Consider the following 21,838-nt stretch of genomic DNA (forward strand, 5'->3'; position numbering starts at 1 on the left):
AATTACTGTCTCTAGAAAGACTTAATTTTTAAAATTCCCCTTTTTTATATATTCTCATTCTTGTTTTTATTCCACATCGTATGGTATATTTATTTTCTTTTGAGCCATATAAAAAATACAAGAAATCAGACACATAAAAATAACCTTTCCAGTCTTAATTGTCACAACACCAAAAACTTAATGGGCTAAATTTTTAAAGTAATATATAGAAAAATACAGTTATGTTTTTTAAATGTTATGTAGTTTTTCTTGGATCAGTGTGCAGCATGCTGCTATTATGAGAGCAATTACATAATTTTGGCAAGTTACGCTGTTCAAATTTTTTAAAATAAGCTAGTTTAAATCAAAATGTTCAAATTAAATAATAAATTAAGGGAAATCTTTGGCTTAAAATAATGAATATTAGAATGAAAACTCATGGATTAACTGCATTTTTACAATAATAAAAAGATAGGTTAAAAGGTATGTTTATCTATTCATTATGGGTTTTCAGTTTAAATGGTGACTTCTATTCCATTGATATTTTATTGAATCTAGGTTTCCTCTTTTGATAACTAGATCCAGGTGATTTTTAAAATAAATATGTTTTACAGAAATGACTCTATATTACAAATGGTATATTCCTCAGACAGATCTTACAGCCCTTTTGAGGATTTTTTAGCGTTAGTCACCCACTCTGAGGATCTAGTACAAACAGAATTATATTTCCTTGCATAGGTTCCAGGACACTTCAATAAACATGCTTACGTGTGATCTGTTTTCTCCTAGCTATGGACTTAGTATTCAAAAATCACGGAGTAGTTTCAATTGCATCAAAACCACTATTAGTTTATGGCTTTGTGACTTATCTTTTGAATAGCACAACAGAGATCTAATTTAGAAATCATTCCAATAAATGGACATCAATTGATTCTTCAATGTCATTAAGACTTAAGTATAATAATAACCAAATTAAAACATCTCATGATGTGAAAACATTTATATTAATAACCCTTATAAATATATACTTATAAACATACTCATATCTATGAATTTAAAATATATCACCAGTTTCTTGAATTCATAATAGGATTTTGAAAATACTTCAATTCTATTTTATTTTTCTTTTTTAGGGCTGCACCCATAGCATATGGAGATTCCCAAGCTAGTGGTCCAATCCAAGCTGCAGCTGCCACCCTTTGCCATAGCCACAGTAAAGCCAGATCTGAGCTGCATCTGCAACCTATGCCACAGCTCACAGCAATGCTTGATCATTAATCCACTGAGAGAGGCCAGGGATCGAACCCACAACCTCCAGTTTCCTAGTCAGATTTGCTTCCACTGCGCTACAGTGGGAACTCCCTCAATTCTATTTTAAATACCTGAGAATAAACATGGTCAAGAACCTTCAGGTGTTAAATGAATATGCTTGACAGGAGAGGAAATATATGTAGGTGCCGAGGTAACATATCACATGCACATATAAATTAAAATAGGAACTTTATTTTTTTTCCTGTGAACTTATAACTATTAATCCTAAACTATTCTAAATTATTACTGATGTAAAAAAATCTAGCCATACCAAGTAGCTTATTGAATCACTGCCTTCCCTCCCTATTGTTAAAATACATAGGTATAAGTAGGCTATTAAAAAATTCTGTTGTGGGAATAAATTCAACTTTATGAGGCAGATCTCCTTAAGGACAACTTATAATTTTCATAATGGAGTTAATTAAATAACCCATTCCTTCATTTAATATTTATAAATTTTATTCTCTGTTCCCACGATGCTCTTTGACACAGCTCCTTTCTTCTCAGCCCTTGCAGTTCAGGAACAAAGATGTTGAATAGTAAAAATGGAGGAAATCTGACCCAAGTGTGTAACTTCCCTGCTCCGTATAACTGCTTTTCACAGCCTATGTTTGAGTCTAGAAACTGTAGAGTTTTAAGTAGATAAGAAAGTTTGACATTATGGTTTAATTTGGGGTTGAGCATACTCAGTATGTACCCTTCCTTCCAAAAAAGGGTTTGAAGAAACCTAAACACATTCCCTAAGACAGGACAGACAAGAATACTGATTTTAAAAATCAGGATGAAGGAAAATAATAGATTAGTCTGTTGAAGCCAGGAGAATAGTTTGTGGTATAAATGCAATTCTTTTACAATTGCTGGAGATGGGTCGCAAATCTGACTCTTCAGTTTCTTTGCAGCCAAAGCAAAGAGAGAAATACGATCAGTTACAATTTCATATTTTCTACATAAAGCTTTTTCCGGCACCAAGCCTTGGAAGAAATGTCTCCCATGGGTCCTTATATAAAGAGGTCACAATGTGATGTATTATTTCAGCAGTGTATCCTGGGAAGTATAATAGTGGGTTTCCTATGGCTACTTCTTAATAGCATCTTTCATTTAAACCAAGGGCACAATGCCAGAGCTCAGTTCAGCAAGAGATTCAGAGAGAGACACAGCCTCAGCAATCTATAAATGCAAATACCTCTCTGATGGTTTGGCTTGATAGGTAAAATTTGAAATACCTAGGGGGATAGGTAACTTTTCTTAAAGGGAATTTTACATAAATGTATTTGTTATTTTGATTTTTGCTAAAAATTCAGCAACAGAAATTTTGGGGTTATATTTGGTATCGTATATCCGTAGTAAAGATATGATTCATTGTATTTAGGGTTTTTTTTGGGGGGGTTGTGGGTTTTTTTGTTGTTGTTGTTTTTCAGGGCCTCACCCATGGCATTCGAAAGTTCCCAGCCTAGGGGTCCGATCAGAGCTACAGCTGCTGGCCAATGCCACAGCCACAGTAACGCCATATCTGTGATGCAGCTCATCTTGCAACCCATCTTGTTCAGTGGGTTAAGGATCTGGTATTGAGCTGCTACAGCTCAAGGCAATACCAGATCCTTAACCCACTGAGCAAGGCCAGTGATTGAACCCACATCCTCATGGATACTAGGCGGGTTCTTAATCCACTGAGCCACAATGGGAACTCCAATGAGTCATTGTTGATTAAAGATAGAATTAAATGCTTTAGATTCTCAACTAAGTAGAAAGTAAAATAGACCACATCTGAAAAGTAAGTGATCTAAACCAGGATGTATTTATACTAGAAAAGATGTGTGGAAGTGGCTTAGAAAGTACCTGCAGAATAACCAAACTTTTTCTCATAAAAATATAGAATGATGAACAGATTTCATAATAAAATATAAATGGTGATAGTTTTTGATTATTTTTCATACTAATCAAAGGCAATAACCCACAGTGGTTATTAAAATAAATAAATAAAAATCTGAAAACTTTATCCCTGCAGCATCTAATTTTATGCATTGTAAGTTTTCTGGTGAACCTTCCAGACTTCTATTAGGAAAACAGTGACAAATAAGTCAGTAAATAGCTGGTATACTGTATAGACTTGTTTTATTATGACCACTTGATTAATAGTGGTCTGGTGAATCAATTCTAGTCTCTGGACTGAAACTAACTGTAGTTGAGAATATTTGGGGCTATGTAATCACTTTCTTAATGAACTTGAACTGATGTGATTCTCTCCAATTGTCTTCTTCCTATCTTTGTTCCTTCATTTTTCCTTTCTTCTTTCCTTCCTTTTATTCATCATATATATATATATATTTTTTTTTAATAAGGAAGGGAATTTTCTGTCGTTTGTTCACTTCATTCTTTGATGGAGGCCCCAGAAACAATTTATTTCTTGTATGCCTGAGTATATACTAACATGTGCATTTTCACAAGTCATTGTGGATTACAGAAAACCAACATAGAACCTCAGAGTTACTGTTATGGTGTGGATCTTGAGCCTATTGGGCATGTCCATAATTAAATAGATATTGTACTCTTGGCAATCAAAACATATATGTCCTGAGACACAAAGCCATGTACACGCTTACATTATATTAAATTATCCATAAACTGCAATAAGGATAACCCACAGAGACACACTATGCAGGGACAGTGGTCTTTAGCCTTTGACTTAGTTCACTTATAGGCTGAATGCTCTATTTCTTGATGGCAGCCCCTAAATGAGCCCAGTTCACTGATGTGCTTCAGTGAAATTACTAATTGTTGAAATTCTCCTAACTTGGGTTTATTTGAAAATTATCGAAACCATCAATTTATTTATTTATGTATTTATTTATTTATTTTTATATTTTTTACTGCCACACCTGCAACATATACAAGTTCCCAGGCTAGGGTCTGAATCGGAGTACAGCTGCAGGCCCACACCACAGCCATGGCAATGCTGGCTCCTTAACCACTGAGCAAGGCCAGGAATTGAACCCGCATCCTCATGGACAATATGTTGGGTTCTTAACCTGCTGAGCCACAATGGAAACTCCTAAAGCCACTATTTAAATCTATAACTTCCTAAAGTAAATTTTATGAAAAGTAGGAGAGAAATTATACATTTCATTAATAAAATTAATATCCCAAATGAGTATTTTCTCATTAAAACTTTCTGAGACATAGGAGTGTAATGAAGAGGGCACTCAGATTAGAAATTTTCTTAAATTTCTGAAATGTCCACTTAATAGCCATGGCCTCAAGTAGATTTCTTAACTATTCTGGATATTATCGTTCGTGTATATAAAGTGGAACAGTCATTCCTCTTAGTGTCAAAAAGATTGTTGTGATAGTCAACAGAGATACAGTTAAGTATTTATATAAAAGTATATTGTGTTACCAATAGTTAAAGAGTATGTGTATAGTTCCCTGCTAGCCAGGTCTTATTTTCGAAGACAAAAATCTCACCTTTTAACATATTTTTCCCCATCAAATGAGTGAATATTACAATTTAAGTGGCTGCCATTATGTTTAAGTTTTGTAATTTAATTACAGGTCTATCAATAGACTATGTGGAAAACAAGCTTTATTGGATCAGTTCAGGAAATGGAACCATAAATAGATGCAACCTGGATGGCAGTAATTTAGAAGTAATAGAGTCAATGAAAGAAGAATTAACAAAAGCTACAGCCCTCACCATCATGGGTAAGTGCAACGGTTCTATAGCTAGGATACTTGCATTGATTGGGGGTTGATTAATTATGACCTGTTAAAGCTTAGAAAAGTTACTGCTCCATTAACATCAAAAGCACATTCAAATTGAGCATCTCTATGAGAGTTTTGTTTTTCTTTTTCTTTTTTTAACCTTAGCATATAGACTTATAAGATTATCAAGTCAGGGGCTTAGTGCTGTTAGCAATACTAATTTACTGTTATTGATTCATGGCTTATTATTATTCTTGGTATTATTTTACAGTTATTTTCTGTGTTCTACTACAGTGTTCAAAAGAGTCCTGTGTATTTGTCACAATAAGGTAAAATGTTAACTCTGCTTATAAAGGATCACCTTATCTACACAGATAATTGAAGAAACAAAGCCACAGGTTTCGCTGACCAATGATTAAAATTAATCTCCCACAAAAATTCATTATTAAACACACACACACATAAACACAAAGATTGTATCTGACAAGTAGTTATTTTAGAGCAGGAACTTATTTGCAATTGTCTCATAAGGCAATAAGAAAATAATATTATTTTGTATTATCCACCTTTACCAAATAAACAGGAAAATTTTATTTTATGTGTATTTGTACACATTTGAAGTGACCTGAGTAAAAAAATAGCAGAGTTTAAACTCTGGCTTGGTAAACTGCAATAATCCCAAAAGCAACACCCACACTATGTTTTCAAAAATTGCATTCCAATATATTCTATGAAATCAACCCAAGCTAGTAAATAATATAGCCAAGGAACCCAGTAAATTAGAGGAAGCATGTTAAAAGTATGTCAAAACGTTTCAAGGAATATCATTTACTTTTAGTGAATATATATACAAACACGCACATACATGTATATACATGCTTTATATATAATAAAAATCATTGCCACAGAGAAAAATATAGGCTTTATAAAAACTTATTTTGCTAACATGATAGCTACCAACAGTGCTGTAAGAAATGAATACCAGACTTACAGAACACAATGCTATGAAAAAAATCTACAAAAACTGAGCAATAATCCATTTTAGCAAAAAAAAAAAAAAAAAGAATGTTTGGATGAAATCCAAAACCTATTAATTCCTCTATTCTTAATACATTAATTGGATACATCAAAATACATCTGCATTTTGAGGGTTTAAAATGTAAAGGACATCACCATAGAGAAGTAGGAGAGTGACTTCTTTAGCTTATCTCTGAATTTGCCCTTCCATTCAGATTCCCCCTTCTTCTTGTAGAACTTTTCTACTCATTCTCTTTGGGGATAGTATAAAGGGTGAGAACTTGCTTCCTGCTGAGGCTGAATAGTATAGTCATATTAAAAGGGCAGTAAAAAAGTAAAAAAAGAAGAACCTTACCACTATCCAGGGGATTATGAATCATTACCATTAGAAATTTTTAAGGAGAAATTTGCATATAGCAACACTGAAATTGCACATCCAGGGACAAGAAATAATTGTAATATGAAGTGACCTGTTATATACCAGAGAATACCAGCTCCTCAGACTACCTAGGTGATGAATGTTAAGTGATTGGATCTGTGTGTTTCACTAAATTAATAATCACTTGAGACATATTTCACCATTTTTTTTTCTTTGCTTTTTTTGCCCTCCTACAACACGTAGAAGTTCCTGGGTCAGAGATCGAATCTATGCCACAGCAGCAACCCAAGCTGCTGCAGTGGCAACACTGGTTCCTTAATGCCCTGCACCACAAGATAACTCTACATTTCACAATTTTTTAAAGTTCAAAGTATATAAATTGTAACTCTTTGAAGTTCCCAGTTTTACTTGGAATAGTGTATATAAAACAAATTGAAAAAGCTTTAAAAATTAAAATCAGGTAAAGCAGTAGGTATTTGGTAATACCCAGATTAAAATAAAGCAGTTATTTAATGCTTCAACCAAGTTGAAGATCCAAAGACTAAGATTGCTACATCTAAGTTTCACAAACACTTTGATACTTCTCTTAAAAGTTACCCTAACAGCAGTGGATACTCAACTCCATTCATCTTTTCAACAAATATTTTCTACCACCTACTATATGCCAAACACTGGTATATATGTTCATATTGTGGTTAGAATCCTGACTTTATCAAATTTGCAGAAAAGCAAGGAAGACAGACAATAAGGAAGATAGAATATACACAGAATTTATAGGTAATTGTTAAGGACCAAAATAAATAAATAAAGACAGAAAGAAAGAAAAAGAATATAGGACAAAGCAGGGAGAAGAGAATAAAAATATATATATATGGTGGAAGAATAAAATTTTAAGTTTTTGGTTAAAAGGCCGAGAAGAGTGAGAAATGCCATGTGAACCAACAAAAACTGCTTTAGTTGTTCATATACTTTTCAATCTTTATGTTATATTTTCAAATGCTTTGTTTGAAAAAAGTATACAAAAGTATTTTAATTACATCAAAATCAATCTTTACAAGTGCTTCTGATAATTACCAGGTCAGACATGGTTTGAGTTTACCATGGTTCGAATACAGTGTTGTCTGTGACTTACCTTTTCTCCAGTGAGTCACTTGGTCAGAAGTGCTTTACACGTTGTATACAACGGCTGTTTGATAAAGACTCTTTAACACCTTTGGCTCTGGGCTGAATATGTGTTTTCCCCCAAATTCATATTTTGAAGCCCTTAGTGTGATGGTATTAGGAGGTGGGGCCTTTACCTTGGGAGGTAATTAGGTAATGACATTAGAGGTCCCATGACTGATTTTTGTCCTTTAAAGAAAAGACCAGAGAGCATGCCCCTCTGCCTGCCTTGTGAGAACTCAGCGAGAAAATGCTGGTGTTCTGATCTTGGACTTGCAGCCTCCAAAACTGTGAAAAATACATTTCTGTTGTTTAAATCACCCAGTCTATGGTGTTTTTACTAGAGCAGCCCAAACTAACCAAGGTACTTTTCCAGTTACCAGATACAAGCTGACTAGACTATAACTTCGAACATTATATTCTTCCCCAGTTTAAAAAATGTCTTTCTCCAGCTGTTAGAGCGAACAAGCACAATACTTTCTGCTTTCAAAAACAAGAGCCAGTAGCTCTAAAATTGTACCTACTGCTTAGTTTTCTTAGGTAATTTTTCTTGATATTTAGCAGTCCTTTTTAAAGGAATTTTCTTTTATGAATATATTTCAGTTTCATGATATAATAAGGTTACTTTAAAACATCTTCCTACATGATTTTCAAATGGTTTATGTTATAAAATTGTGTATAGTCAGCTATGTTATATTCAGCTATTGATTACCTAGTTTTCAGATAACAGAATATTTTTTGTTCATTTCTATTCACCTTTTCCTCATAACTTTGGGCATTTTCCTGATCATTATTGTCTGCAGTAGACAGTGAGGTAATCACAAATTAATCAAGATGCCATTTATTGTTAAGTGCCTTTATTTGGGGAAGAAGGTTAAAACTATTGACTAAAAGTAGGGTTTGTGGGTTATTTATGGATTCCGTTTAACACACTTCCCTTTTACCTCTCGGCATATCAGTTTGAGAGCAGACTGCATATATTGTACTCACGTGTATCAATTTATGGAAAATACATAAATAAAACAAATGTACTGACAGAAATAGGCTTAATAATATTTGGAGAAAATTAAAGTGGAATTCAGGAAATGGCAGGATGGTAACTTACCTATATTCGGTACTTTTAACATGAGACAGGGAAGACCTTGGGCCAATGAATCACAGACTTAAAATAGAAGTGAAGATATAGGAATTACTCAAGCAAATGAAGAAATCTCTATGTCTGTATAGAAAATCGTTGGCATTCATGGATTTAATAGTTATCATCTTATTCAATCGTAGGCGATCTTCATACAGTCCATTAAAAAGTGTCATGTGGTAATTTGTCAAGTTTTGCTAGGGCAAGAGTTTGAGTCCTGGGCATTACAAGGGGTATGAGTAAACCCACACTCATACCCTCTCCCCATGCTCACTCCTTATGAGCTAAGCTCATATATTAATCCAGTGCTTATACAGTATTCTTATTGAGATTCAAATATCTATCTACTTTTTTTTGTTTTGTTTTGTGGTACTGCATGATCTTTGGAAATTATATTTACCATGGTATTTGTAGATAGGAATTCCAAAGTTTACATGGCATGTTCCTCTTGAATATCAAAGGATATTTATATATATATATATATATATATATATATATTCCTTCATTTTATATATATATATGCTTTCATTATATGGTTAAATTATAGACTTTTAGAAATTAAATATAACCTTAGAAATCATTAATATTATTTTATCAATTGAAGAAGTATACTTTAGATTCCTGTTCCTACTATTGTGGATATGGGACAACCACTAAATTCTAGTCCTTACTTTCCTATTCTGTGAAAATATGGGCTTTGACCATATGAGCTATAAAGTTTTAACAACTTGTGTGATTTTTATCACTAATGAGTTGTTCTAGAGTTCAGGACATAGTTTAAAATTAATCACTATCTAAGTTGAAATAATATAGGAGAAGCAATACAAATTGTGGCTAAAAATAAAATTTATGTTTGAAGTTATGTTAGAGTTCATATTAGTCTATTTTAGAAGTTGAGCAAAATTATAATTTTGACTTTTAGGTGAGAATTTGGTAGATGTTTGAAACACAGAATTGCTTAAATTACTTGTTTTAGAATTGATTTATACTTTTGTATAAATCTAACTACAACATCCATCTGATCTAGTATCACTTGCAAAAAATTGGCAAACTTCTCTTTAAAATAAAGGGACATTTGAATCACAGGTAAAGGCAAAAAAATAAATAAATAACTACACATTTTCTATGAATGCTTACTTAAGCCCCCTCAGTTGAATTTTTCTGTGTTCTCAATCACATTTTAAATATACTATTGATCTATTTCAAGTAGCAATTTGGCAGAATGGGCTTAATATGTAAATATCAGAAGGATATTGAATTTTGGCTACTGTGGGGATCAATCAAGGGGATAGAGAGGCATATTCTATATGCTTTTTCAGTCTTTTATCAGCCCTGTAATGAGTAAAAAGTTGACTTCTCTTGATTGGTTATGAATACATTTATTTTAAAGAAGTTGTTAATCAAAATAAATGGGTCATTTGCCCTCTCAGGAAGCCCTTGAAATGCTTTACCAAATATAGCCCATAAGGATATTTGTTCATACTGTGCATAGACAATTTGCCATAAGAAGCCAAGGCTCTCAGATTCAAATTGTTACAGGACCATCGAATATCAGAGAAGGTCATGTTTATTTGCTTGAGAATGAAATGCAGTGTTAATATTGTTGGGAATTAAATGCATTGAATGTTGCCGCAAGAGTTTCTACAACAAAGCACAATCATCTCGTCTCTCTGCTGACTGGGAAAAATAAAAAGCAACCTCCAATCTTAGTGGCAAAAAAATTAACCTTTATCTTTACTTATACTTAGGCTCTCTCAGCTAATTTCTCAATGATCTGTGTTTTTCATTTCTACCTATATTCTTTTCAGCAAATTATTGTTTGGTGTAATGACATGTTAGAATTTATTCAAAATAAAGCATAACTAGCACTCAATTTGCATAATCATAAATTTCCTCAGATATATAATATACTTTATAAATAATAATAGAAATTTGAAACGTGTATACAATAGACAATCCAGTAAAATTGGCATGCAGAATTCATCAAAAACTTTTTTTTTCCTACTTTACTTCCTAAGATAAATTATTATGGCAAGCTGTCATGGCATCTATGGAACATTATAAATGATAGCAAGTGACAGGCTGTAAGTCTGGTGCATTTAGTCTTATTAAGATCCTTAGTCTGAGTATTTGCAGATTCACACTGAAATCTAGTCGGAAAGTATTCTATATGTTATATTCTTATGACAAGGTGGCAAGTCTGATAACTTGAAAGTTCTTGACTTCAATAGCCTACCTTAAGAAGGTATTTCCTCTGTTTTGTACAACACAGATCCACTTTACATGCTGTCAAGTACAGAGTATTTTTTTTTAATAAAACTTACCAAATATTTCTCTCCTTGTAAATGTGAAAAGTGGCCGAAACTTAGTTTCAAAGGAGATCTTACATCTTACAAGACTCTCCCCCGTCTTCCCTGACTTTCCATCTTTGAATTCTCCCTCCCTTCCACTGTTCCTTGGATTGCCAGTTTTCTTTTTCTGTCCGATAGGTCTGCCCCTTTGTTTGTTTTGTTGTTTATTTGCTTTCCTTTAACAGTCTAGTTAGGTACTAACATTTTGTTTGGGCAGCTATTGCAGCTCCTTGACTTCTTTCTGCTCTTCACATCTCTTAATGGCTAGTCACCAAGCCATTAAGACCTGCAAGATTCAGACTTGCTGTGGTATTAGCTGTATTTTAGAGGCTGAAATAAGTGCTCAGAACTTACTCTGAAATGCTCTTTTTTTCCCTCTCCTTTACATTCACCAAAGTGGTTTGTCACAACATTATTAGTTTTACCTTATATATAAAGGAACTTCAGGTCAATAAATTTTGCTAAAACTCAAAGCATTATTAGCGAACAGGGTGCATAAGATTTGTGAAAACTCAGTCCTCTGAGGCTCAAGCCCAGAAATCCTGACTCAAGTTAAGTGCTGTTTCCACTACCAGGAAGAGCCTTCCCTGTCATAACTCTGCTTTCAATTTCATTCCCCTCTGCCCCACAGTTGTAGTACATCCAGGCATTGAATGACGCCCAGTTTATTTCTTTAACTGCCTTCCATACTTATCAGCTACCCGAATGAGTGAAATACCACCCTTCAAGGCCTATTTCAACTCTACCACAGTGACTTGAAATTTTTCCCTCCTCTGAACCTCTTTGTGTTTGTCAAGTATGGTCGAAAACTTTTTGTCTGTTCTAATGAGTGGACATGTCTCACTTCTACATAATTTGGGACCAACCATTTTTTATTCGTGTATGCATACACAGCAAGGTGCTTTGCATTGAGTACCTTTCAGTAAGTAACAATAGAATGTATGAATAAATAAAACAATGGCCATCTACTAACCAAACATTTGCCACAGCAATCAAAATATATATTTTCAATCAAAGCAGGCAAATGTTTAGACTGATCACAACCATCAATATACTATACAATTTAAATATATATTGGAATATATAGTAAAAGAAAATACTTTGAAATATAAGGATTTGAATTGAAGGGAAGAAAATGAATAACATGATAAGTCTGAAAAATGTGGTAAATAGTTCTTGACACATATTCTATATACACCTGTATATAGAAATGCAAGAAGAGAGGCACTATGTTGAATTATGTATGTTCTCTAAACTAAACAGCTTAATGGAAGAAGGAGGAGGACAAGGGAGGAGAGGAGTGGTAGAGGGAGACTATCCCCAAACACATAAGTGAAAGAGCTCCCAAGTTAAACAAAAACTTTGATGTTTGGAATGTTTTGGTCTCTTAAAGGTAGTCTCTCAGAGCTGGGCCTAGCAGCATTATTCTCCTTAGTAATAAAAATAATAATTATTTGCAAATAATTTTGCAGATTTTAGTTCATGTAATTCTTACAGCAGTCCCTGGAGAGAGATACCATGAACTCTGCTCATTTCAGGACTCCCAGTTGAGGTTCAGCTATCCTAAACCAGTTGTTCAGTGTTACCTGGTTAATAAACAGTGTCACAGGCTTTTTAGCACGTGACTCTAGTCTCTAAAGCTTGTGTTTCTTTCAAGAATTTGTCTTGTACATAGAGTTACATTATGCACACTGAGATATATGAAAGAAAATACTTTGAAGCGGTATACTCGTAATTAGATAAGTCTGGGGAAACAAAAACATACATGTGGATTTTAAAGGTGTAGCCAAAAAAATCACAAAATACTCATATATGATGAAATATTATACAGCTATTAAAAATAAGATAAATCTCTATTTATTTGAACTGTTCTCTAAAATATATTTTAATTAAAAATAGCTAGGTTCAAAAAGCCTATACAGAATGCTCCAATTTTTACTATATATCTTCATTTCTTTAAAAAATTATATATATATTTGTTTTCTAAAATCATATTCTTTTATCCATTATGCTGTATGGTTTATCTCAATGACAATTGTTTAGAGAGCATCTACTCTAAATTTACATGTTAATGCTAGTAGACACTATGCAAAGGAGATGTTGAGACTGCAGCATTACCTCTGAATGTGAGTGGTTCAAGGTCATAGCTGGGTCTCTAACATAATTCTGTCTACCACCAAAGTTAGATTTCTAACTGACTTTTGCCAGTGATTCTCAAACCCAAGGTGCTTCTCTCTACCATTAAGTATTTGTCAGTGCCTGAAGACATTTAGATCACAGATACTGGGAAAAAAGGGTTGCTACTTGCATTCTAGTGAGTGAAAAACAGGAAGCCTGGTAAACATCCTGCTAGGCACAGTAGAGTCCCCCTTAACAAGGGACTGTTTGGCCCCAAATATAAATAGTGCCAAGGCTGAGGAACTTGCTCATACCAAAAAGATTCTTCTGATCCTGAGACCCCATTGAAGCCTGATATTGTGACTGGAGGCTTCTCATCACAAGTTTTAGTTAAAATAGAACACCTTGGAGTTCCCTCTGTGGCACAGTAGGTTAATGATCCAGCATGTCTCTCTGGAGGTGCTGGTTTGATCCCTGGCCCAGTGCAGTGCATTAAGGATCTGGTGTTGCTACAATTGTGGCATAGGTCACAGCTCTGGCTCAGATTCCATCCCTGGCCCAGGAACTTCCAGGCGAAAAACAGAAAAGAAAAAAAAAAGAGGAAAAAAAGCCTCAAATATATATGTGTGAACACCTGGTGTTTATAAAAGCTGGTATGAAATCGTCTTTGAGAGAAAGATAGGGTGGGTGGCAGAGGAGGGAGGGATGATACACTTTTTTCATCTTTGTTTTCTTTCTCTTAAATGTAACTTCATGAAAAAGAGTCCAGATTCGATTCTCTTATGTTTCTATTTATACTTCTATATCATATCATAATACAGAGAGCATGCCGATCTATCCCAATTTTGATAGGGATACGTATCATTCACCCGTTCAACAATTTATCAAGTGACTATTTTGAACCAGGCACTATTTAGGGGTTTTGTAAGCAGCAAGGCACAAAGCAGGTAATAATTTCATCATGAAGCGTTAATATTATTAGAGTGGGAAAACAGCTTGCAATTAACCCTTAAATGCTAGGAATTTGCATTGTGTGGATCCACTCACATGGGGATTTTTTTCAATGGTAAATTCTACCATACTACAGGATCCACAGTTGGTTGAACCCTTGGATGCAAAGGCACAGATAAAGAGGAACCACATAGTCAGAGGGCTGACTACAAGTTATACTCAGATTTTCAACTTCCAGGAAGGGCAGTGTCCTTAATCCCTAAGTTGTCCAAGGGTCAGCTATAAAAGCAAATAAAAAGTAAAATAAAGTTTGTCAGGTGGTGAAAGACTAAAAGAGAAAATTCAACCAGGGCAAAAGAATAGGGAGTACAGCATTAAGCTGGAAGAAAGGAACAAGAAAAATCACTGTTTTAAGTAGAGAGGTCATGGCGTTTTCACAGGGAAATGACAGTTGAGCAAGAATCTGTGGGAAGTGGAGAGAGTCATTCAGCTATGGGGAAGGAACGTTTAAAGAAGAGAAAGAAAAAAGAATAGCAAATTTACTATTGGACTATATTTTCTTTTATTTTTTTTTCTTTGTGGAGCCACACTTGTGGCATATGGAGGTTCCCAGGCTAGGGGTCCAATCAGAGGTGTAGCTGCTGGCCTACGCCAGAGCCACAGCAACGCAGGATCCGAGCCACGTCTGTGACCTACACCACAGCTCACGGCAACTCCGGATCCTTAACCCACTGAGCAAGGCCAGGGATCGAACCTGCAACCTCATGTTTCCTAGTCAGATTCATTAACAACTGAGCCACGACGGGAACTCCATGGACTGTGTTTTCAAACACTTTTTGCTTTTAGAAGTGTTTTTTTTGTTTGTTTGTTTTTGTTTTTATTTTTTATTTTTAAATTCCCTAGGCATCCAATTTATTTTCCTCCTCCATGGGACTTTTGCTATGTTTAAAAAAATATCTGATGTGTCATATGATTTTACTGCTACCATTAAACTAATGTACTAAAATAGGATTTTAGTTAACTTATGCATATAATATGAGCTAAAAGTAGTTACATACAGTACTTCTCTAAAGGAAAGCTTTTAGTTTTCATGTGTATAAAATTCTTAATGATGATGGAATTAGTTCTGCCCCATGTGTTTTGCTTTATTTCCAATTTATTTTATACAAAGTTGCTATTAATGATTATGCATTTTAATAAGAAAGGAGAGAAATTTCTATTAAATATGATTATTTCAAGCTGTTATGGCTAATGTTTGTAGAAATAATAAACCATAAAATCAGTCATATGAAGAAAATAATTATAGTTATTTAGAACAAACTTAACTTTGAAGAACTTCTAGTTTGTTGCTTTAATTTCAAATGTTCTAAAATTAAAAGCTTGAATGATTTATATATTTATGAAATTGTATTATGCTGGTTAAAATTATCTAGACTTACAAGAGTTCCCATTGTGGTGCAGTGGAAACAAATCCAACTAGTATCCATGAGGATTTGAGTTTGATCCCTGGCCTCTCTCAGTGTGTCAGGGACCTGGCGTTGCTGTGAGCTATGGTGTAGGTTGCAGATGCAACACTGATCCCATTGCTGTGGCTGTGGAATAGGCCAGCAGCTGCAGCTCCAATTCAACCCCTAGCCTGGGAACTTCCATATGCTACTGGTAAGGCCCTTAAAACCAAAAAAAAAAAAAAAAAAAAAAAAAAAAATTCTAGATTTAGAAAAGTTATTAACATATTCTTTAAAATATGACTGACTTTTTTTTAGAGAATGATCTCTAGATATCAGATTATACCTTTACAAAATATTAGTAGAAAGCATTCATGAAATATGGAGTATAATGCTTGAAAATTGTTCTTTAAAAAGATTCAAATGATACCTTACTTAATAATCATGTTTACAACCACTTTTCAACAACAGATTCAATGATTCAATTTCTATACTTGCATTACAGGTCTCTACAGTTTGATATATACAAACCAGTTTATTTTAAATACACCATACTATGCTATATATTTTAAGTGATTCTGCTTTCAAATCATACTTTAAAAAAAGTATAAGTCACTTTTTAGTGTATACTGAGCAATGCCATTTAGGTCAAAGAACTTCAAATACAACTACCTAAATTTTCTAAGCCATCAGTCTTCTAATTGCCATAATACTATTCATTAAAGTAACAGTAATATATGAAATATATCCAGGCAATTTGCCCAGCACTAAGTATAGTACATAGTTGTCTTCTCTAAGTACTCGAACCACCATTAATGAAAACTAATAGCCCATCAAAATTTGCATTAAAAGTACTATGAGAAATCTCTGAAGGACTATATATGATTCTGTTCCAGCAATTTTTGTCACCTTAAATTGCTGTGTTCCAATATGTTACCCTTCTTAATGCTAATTACCTAACAGAATGGATAAATAGACAATTGCAAAGTACATCAAGTACTATTTTTTTAATCAGATTATAATTAGTAATCAGAGAATGGTCTCATTAACATAAATGGAATAATTATATCATCTAAGCTTTACCATACTTAAGAGCATTAAACAGTGATTGTTCCCCCTTTATAAACTACTAAAGGTTAATTTTTCTGAAGTCATTTTTCAGAAAAAAATTACATTGTTCATGTTTATGCCATTAAAAAAAGAATAAATTTGAAAATGTAAAATTTTTGAATGGAGATACAATAATTTTAATTGCCCTATGTCTCCTCTTACATTTATAAAGAAGAAATAGGAATTCCCTGGTGGCTCAGCAGGTTAAGGATTTAGGGTTGTCACTGCTGTGGCTTGGGTCACTGCTATGATGTCGACCCCTGGCCCAGGAAGTTTTGCATGCTGTGGGCACAGCCTCCCTCCCCCAAATGAAAAGAAGAAAAAGTAAAATATTTAGAGTAGGGAAAGATGTAGAATGTTTTAGTTACAACAGTATTTTAATTAGTATTTTAATTAGAGCTTGAAAATAAATCAAGAGAATTAAAAAGGTCATTCCAGAAGTCAGTCTATACATTTTAGGCATTATCTCAAGTTGGGATGTAAAAAAGTAACTCGGAATCATGTCATCATCTGGTGAGCATTATTCATTTAGACTGAAGTTAAACAATCAGACTTGAGTTCTCTTAACTATAGTACTTTTGCTCATCCTTGGGAGATACATTACAAGACTCTCAGTGGTTGCCTGAAACTGAGCATAGTACCAAATCATACATAGTATGTTTGTTCTTCTTGTACATACACACCTGTGATGAAATTTAATTTATAAATTAGGCGGAGAAGGAAATTAACAATAATGACTAATAATAAAATAGAACAATTATAAAAATATAAAGTGATGTGAATGTAGTCTTGCTCTCTTCACACTCTCTCAAAATATCTTACTGTAATCACCTTTCTTCTTGTGGTGGTGTGATATGATTACTACGTGATGAGATGAGGTGAGGAGAATGGCACAGGAATTGTGAGATAGCCTTTGGCTAGTATTGAGCTTCTGACTCTCCAGCAGAAGGAGGATCATCACCTTTGGGAGTCTAGGATCACTGAGCAGTGATGACAGAGATGGTTGGATATCAGGAAAAGAAAAAAAGGCAATGTTGATGGTTGGGTATCCCAGTCTGGTTGGAGCAGTGCTGCACAGATATTTTATCATGCTATTCAGACTAATGTGCAATTTAAAACTTACGGATTGTTGATCTCTTGAATTTTCCATTTCGTATCCTCAGAACTCTGTTGACCTTGAGTAACTGAAACCATGGAAAGTGAATCCTCAAATAAAGGGGATAACTGTGTTTGGCAGTTTTGTTCAACCCGAATGAAACTTGAAAGGATAGCATCTAATCATGGAGGATGGGCAGGGGTCATATAGACCTAGATTCAAATAAATTAAAAAGAAATGATTTGTGATCGAGCATCAATATCTAAATTTCTGTTTTCTCCTCTTTTCATAATCAGTGTCAGCACAGAGTGGAAATAAATATCTGCATCAATTTAATTCTAAATAATAATGTTCCATATTTAAACTATAACTATTCAAGGAATATCTTGAGTGGCTTGGGAAAAAGAAGTAAACATAAATCGGGTGCACCTTTAAAAATTCCTATGCTTTTAGGTTTTCAAATTTGTGTATAATTGTTCTATATATGTAGACATAGGTGTATCAAAGATGGACAGTATTCAAAAGGTCACTGGTTAGATTATTTTATGCTGAATTGACTCATAATGGGATTATGTGCGGGAGGAAAAAAGATTCTGTTACCTTGGAATAGCTTTGCCTTGGAATAGCTTAAGAGCTTTGCCTTAAAGATAAGATGAGATTTATAAGGACAGGTAGGTGACCCAGAAACCTTTGCAAGAGGACTCTAGTTACTGAAATAGTAAAACATGAGTAATACTTGTAACATTGTAAGCCTGCTAAGACCTCAACCTGGAAGAACATTTTTATGTTTTTAAGGCTGGATCTGCCTCATCATCCCTAATACTGTCCTTAAAGGAGGCAAAACTACCCAGATTTCTTAAGTTGGAATATTTCTTAATATTTCCACTGTTTGGACAGTAGAATACATAAAAGATGTATAGTTATAGACAACAACCATAACCTATAATATCAGTAAAATTTCAAAATGATTTAACCATATTTCATTATTTGAAAGTTTATCTGGAGAGTCCCCTTGAAACATGTTTTGCATTTTTTGATTTTTTTTTTTTTTTGGAAATAGCCAATATACCTCCAAATCATTTCCATGCAAATTAAATCTAGGCATTCATGTATTTTTTTTTTCTCTCATAATATTGCACCATCTGGGAGTTCCCATCGTGGCTCAGTGGTTAACAAATCCAACTAGGAACCGTGAGGTTGCGGGTTTGATCCCTGGCCTTGCTCAGTGGGTTAAGGATCCGGTGTTGTGGTGAGCTGTGTTGTAGGTCGCAGATGTGGCTCTGGCATAGGCTGGCTGCTACAGCTCCAATTAGACCCCTAGCCTGGGAACCTCCATATGCCACAGGTGCGGCCCCAGAAAAGACAAAAAGACAAAATAATAATAATAATAATAATAATAGTAAAAAGTCCAAAGCCAATTAAAAAATATATTGCACCATCTGTATTTTTCATAGGGAATTTTTCTTGTGAGAAATCTAGTCAAAGTTGGAAAATATTTGATGTAGAATGACCAAAATCACATCTACCGATCATCTTACCACTCTTTTTTCTAAAAACATTTTGTATCAATATTGTTACTGTTTTTGCTGTGGCACAGTAGGTTAAAAATCTGACTTCAGGTGGCTCCGCGAGATACTTTAAAGGATCTGGTGCTGCAGCAGTTGCTGCCTAGGTAACATCTGCAGCTCAGATTCACTACCTGGCTGGGAACTTCCATATGCCATGGCTATGGCCATAAAAAAGTAATAATAATAATAATAATAAGGTTACCATTTTGCTTGAAATCTAAAACATAATTAGAACTGTATGTGTTTACAAATGTCATAATTGCATTCCTTGTTCAGGAACATTGTATTCTGATTTATTTCTCATATCCCACGACCATGTCTTGTGGATTATTGGGTATGAAAATGAGGGCACTGTGAAGTGATCACACAGGGATGTTCACTCTGAGTTTCTTTATAAAAAGCACATGCATTTTTGTTTGTTTCATGATTCAAATTTAAAACATAACATGCATGGTTTAATAAACTATAAAATAAAGGATTATAGGACAATGCTCACTTTATGAACAATTTCATTTTTTTTAATTTTCCGATTCAAGAGTGTGTTCCAGCTGGCAGCAATCCCATCCAATTCAATTGAAAGTATTGAGCTGCAGTGACATAATATTTTGGTAGCATTACTTAAATAGGCAATGTTTCCTCCTGAAATGTGCTAAAATGTAGAGGTTTTACATGTTTTTATTTTCAAGTGAATAGATAGATCATATTAAATAATTTGGGAAAGACAGGAACATGGCAAATGGGAGCACCAAAGATCATTTATTTGTGACAGTATTTATTTTTTAACCTTTTCCCCAGTAATATATTTGTATTTACACCTACATATATATTCGTATTCAGTAAATTTTACAGTATTAATTATTTGGCAGTGTCAAGAGTTGGATAATAACAACATTCATATTTTAATAATAAGGACAGAGCAATAAATTATCCAGGATAGAACAGCCATTTGAAGCAGTTTTTAAAATATTGGAGCCTTTTACTGCATATTGTGCTCGAACCATAATAAAATGCTTGTTTGCTGATGCTCATACAATATTAAAAAAAATTGCTCTAGAAGCACACTGTAAAAATGATTTAAATTAATTGAATTAAAAAGTTAATATTAATATTGATCTGTAAGTGATTTTTAAAATAGGCAGAATAGTATCATTTAATATAAGTAATTTTTGTTGACAAACTCTGATTTAAAACTACTTAGAAGAGTTAAAATTTATGACATTATTAAAAAATTAGACATAATCTCCCTTTCAATTTTGTCACAAACTTTGATTTCTAGGTCAATAAAGATTTCCACAATATCATTTTAATGTTTATATACTTTATGCAATATTTATATACTGTATACTTATGTATTTTATTTAAACAATTAGCTATATATAAATATTTAAGTTAATTTTTTGAAATTATTCAAAAATTATTAGTTATGTGATAACTATCCATAAGTAATTATTTACAGGGCTTAAGGTACAGTTTTAGATGTAGCCTTTCTGACTCAAATAATTTACACATTTTTTAAGGCTTTACCATTAGTCTTCAATTGCAGTCATAGGCATTCTGTCCTATTTTTCCCAGCTTTCCCCTCCCATTTGAAATATCTGGTCAGATATCTAGTTTTCTTTCTTTCATTCTAAGTGACATGGTTTTCAGACCTTTCTACATCATGACTATCATCTTCTAAGCCTATTTCCCATTTTTCAGAGTCCTTCCAAAAACTAAAAACCAAGACCTGATCATAAGAATAACATATTTAGGACAATGTCTACTGAGATTTAATACCTCCTGAGAACTATTCCATATAGGGTTTGGTTACTAGGATTAGAGACTTCCATTCTGTTTATCTCAAGTGATAGAAAGAAACATCTGCTATAAAACTCTAAGTGACTACTATAAAAACAAAATAAAACAGGAGATTAAACAAAATCCTACATTAAACCATAGAATGCCTGTCCCATAGACAAACCTGGACATAAATCTAATACAAGGTAGTTGTAGGGACTTCAGCAGAAGAGTTAGTGGACAACTGGCTCTAACTGACTCACTATAGCCTCTTCTATCCCATTTTGAAATGGGTAAAAGTTATAAGGGGAAAAAAAATCACAAAAAGTATAGACAGAGACATAGGACTTGGTTGATTTAAAGGAAGTGCCTCAGGTACAGTTTTAGATGTAGTCTAGATATTAGTGAGAACCTAGATATTACTATTCAGTTGAGACAAAATAAAACCATATCCTTTAACTGTTCACATTGTGATTCCAAGTCCCAGCCTGCTCAGACTATCAGGAGGTCCAATCTTTTATAAAATTATTTACCTTAGGAGTTCCCTGGTGACATAACAGTTTAAGGATCCATCTTTTTCATTGTTGTTCCTTGAGTTGCTGCTGCAGCAAGGGTTTGATCCCTGGTCCAACATTTTCTGCACACCACGGGTACACCCCCCCCCCAAAAAAAAGTTACCTATCTTAAAAATTGCCCAACACGTTTTGATTTGCTTGTTTTGATTTTACAAATGTACGTATGT

The 21,838-nt window shown here is 33.8% G+C and overlaps 1 protein-coding gene across 5 annotated transcripts in view; it reads left to right on the plus strand.

Annotated features, from left to right (window-relative positions):
• The window catches only part of LRP1B (LDL receptor related protein 1B), a 1,884,722-nt gene that overhangs the window by 1,320,053 nt on the left and 542,831 nt on the right, over positions 1–21,838 (plus strand). For all 5 annotated transcript variants that reach the window (XM_084998912.1, XM_084998914.1, XM_021076285.2 and 2 more), the window contains one exon: positions 4,840–4,989. In XM_084998912.1, coding sequence (XP_084855038.1) covers positions 4,840–4,989 — 150 coding nt within the window. The remainder of the gene's footprint in view (positions 1–4,839; positions 4,990–21,838) is intronic.

Source organism: Sus scrofa, chromosome 15, assembly GCF_054392235.1.
Source record: "Sus scrofa isolate SSC_HxYL_T2T_F1_AM1 chromosome 15, Sscrofa_HxYL_maternal_Yorkshire_Landrace_v2.0, whole genome shotgun sequence".
NCBI classification, from domain to species: Eukaryota; Metazoa; Chordata; class Mammalia; order Artiodactyla; family Suidae; genus Sus; species Sus scrofa.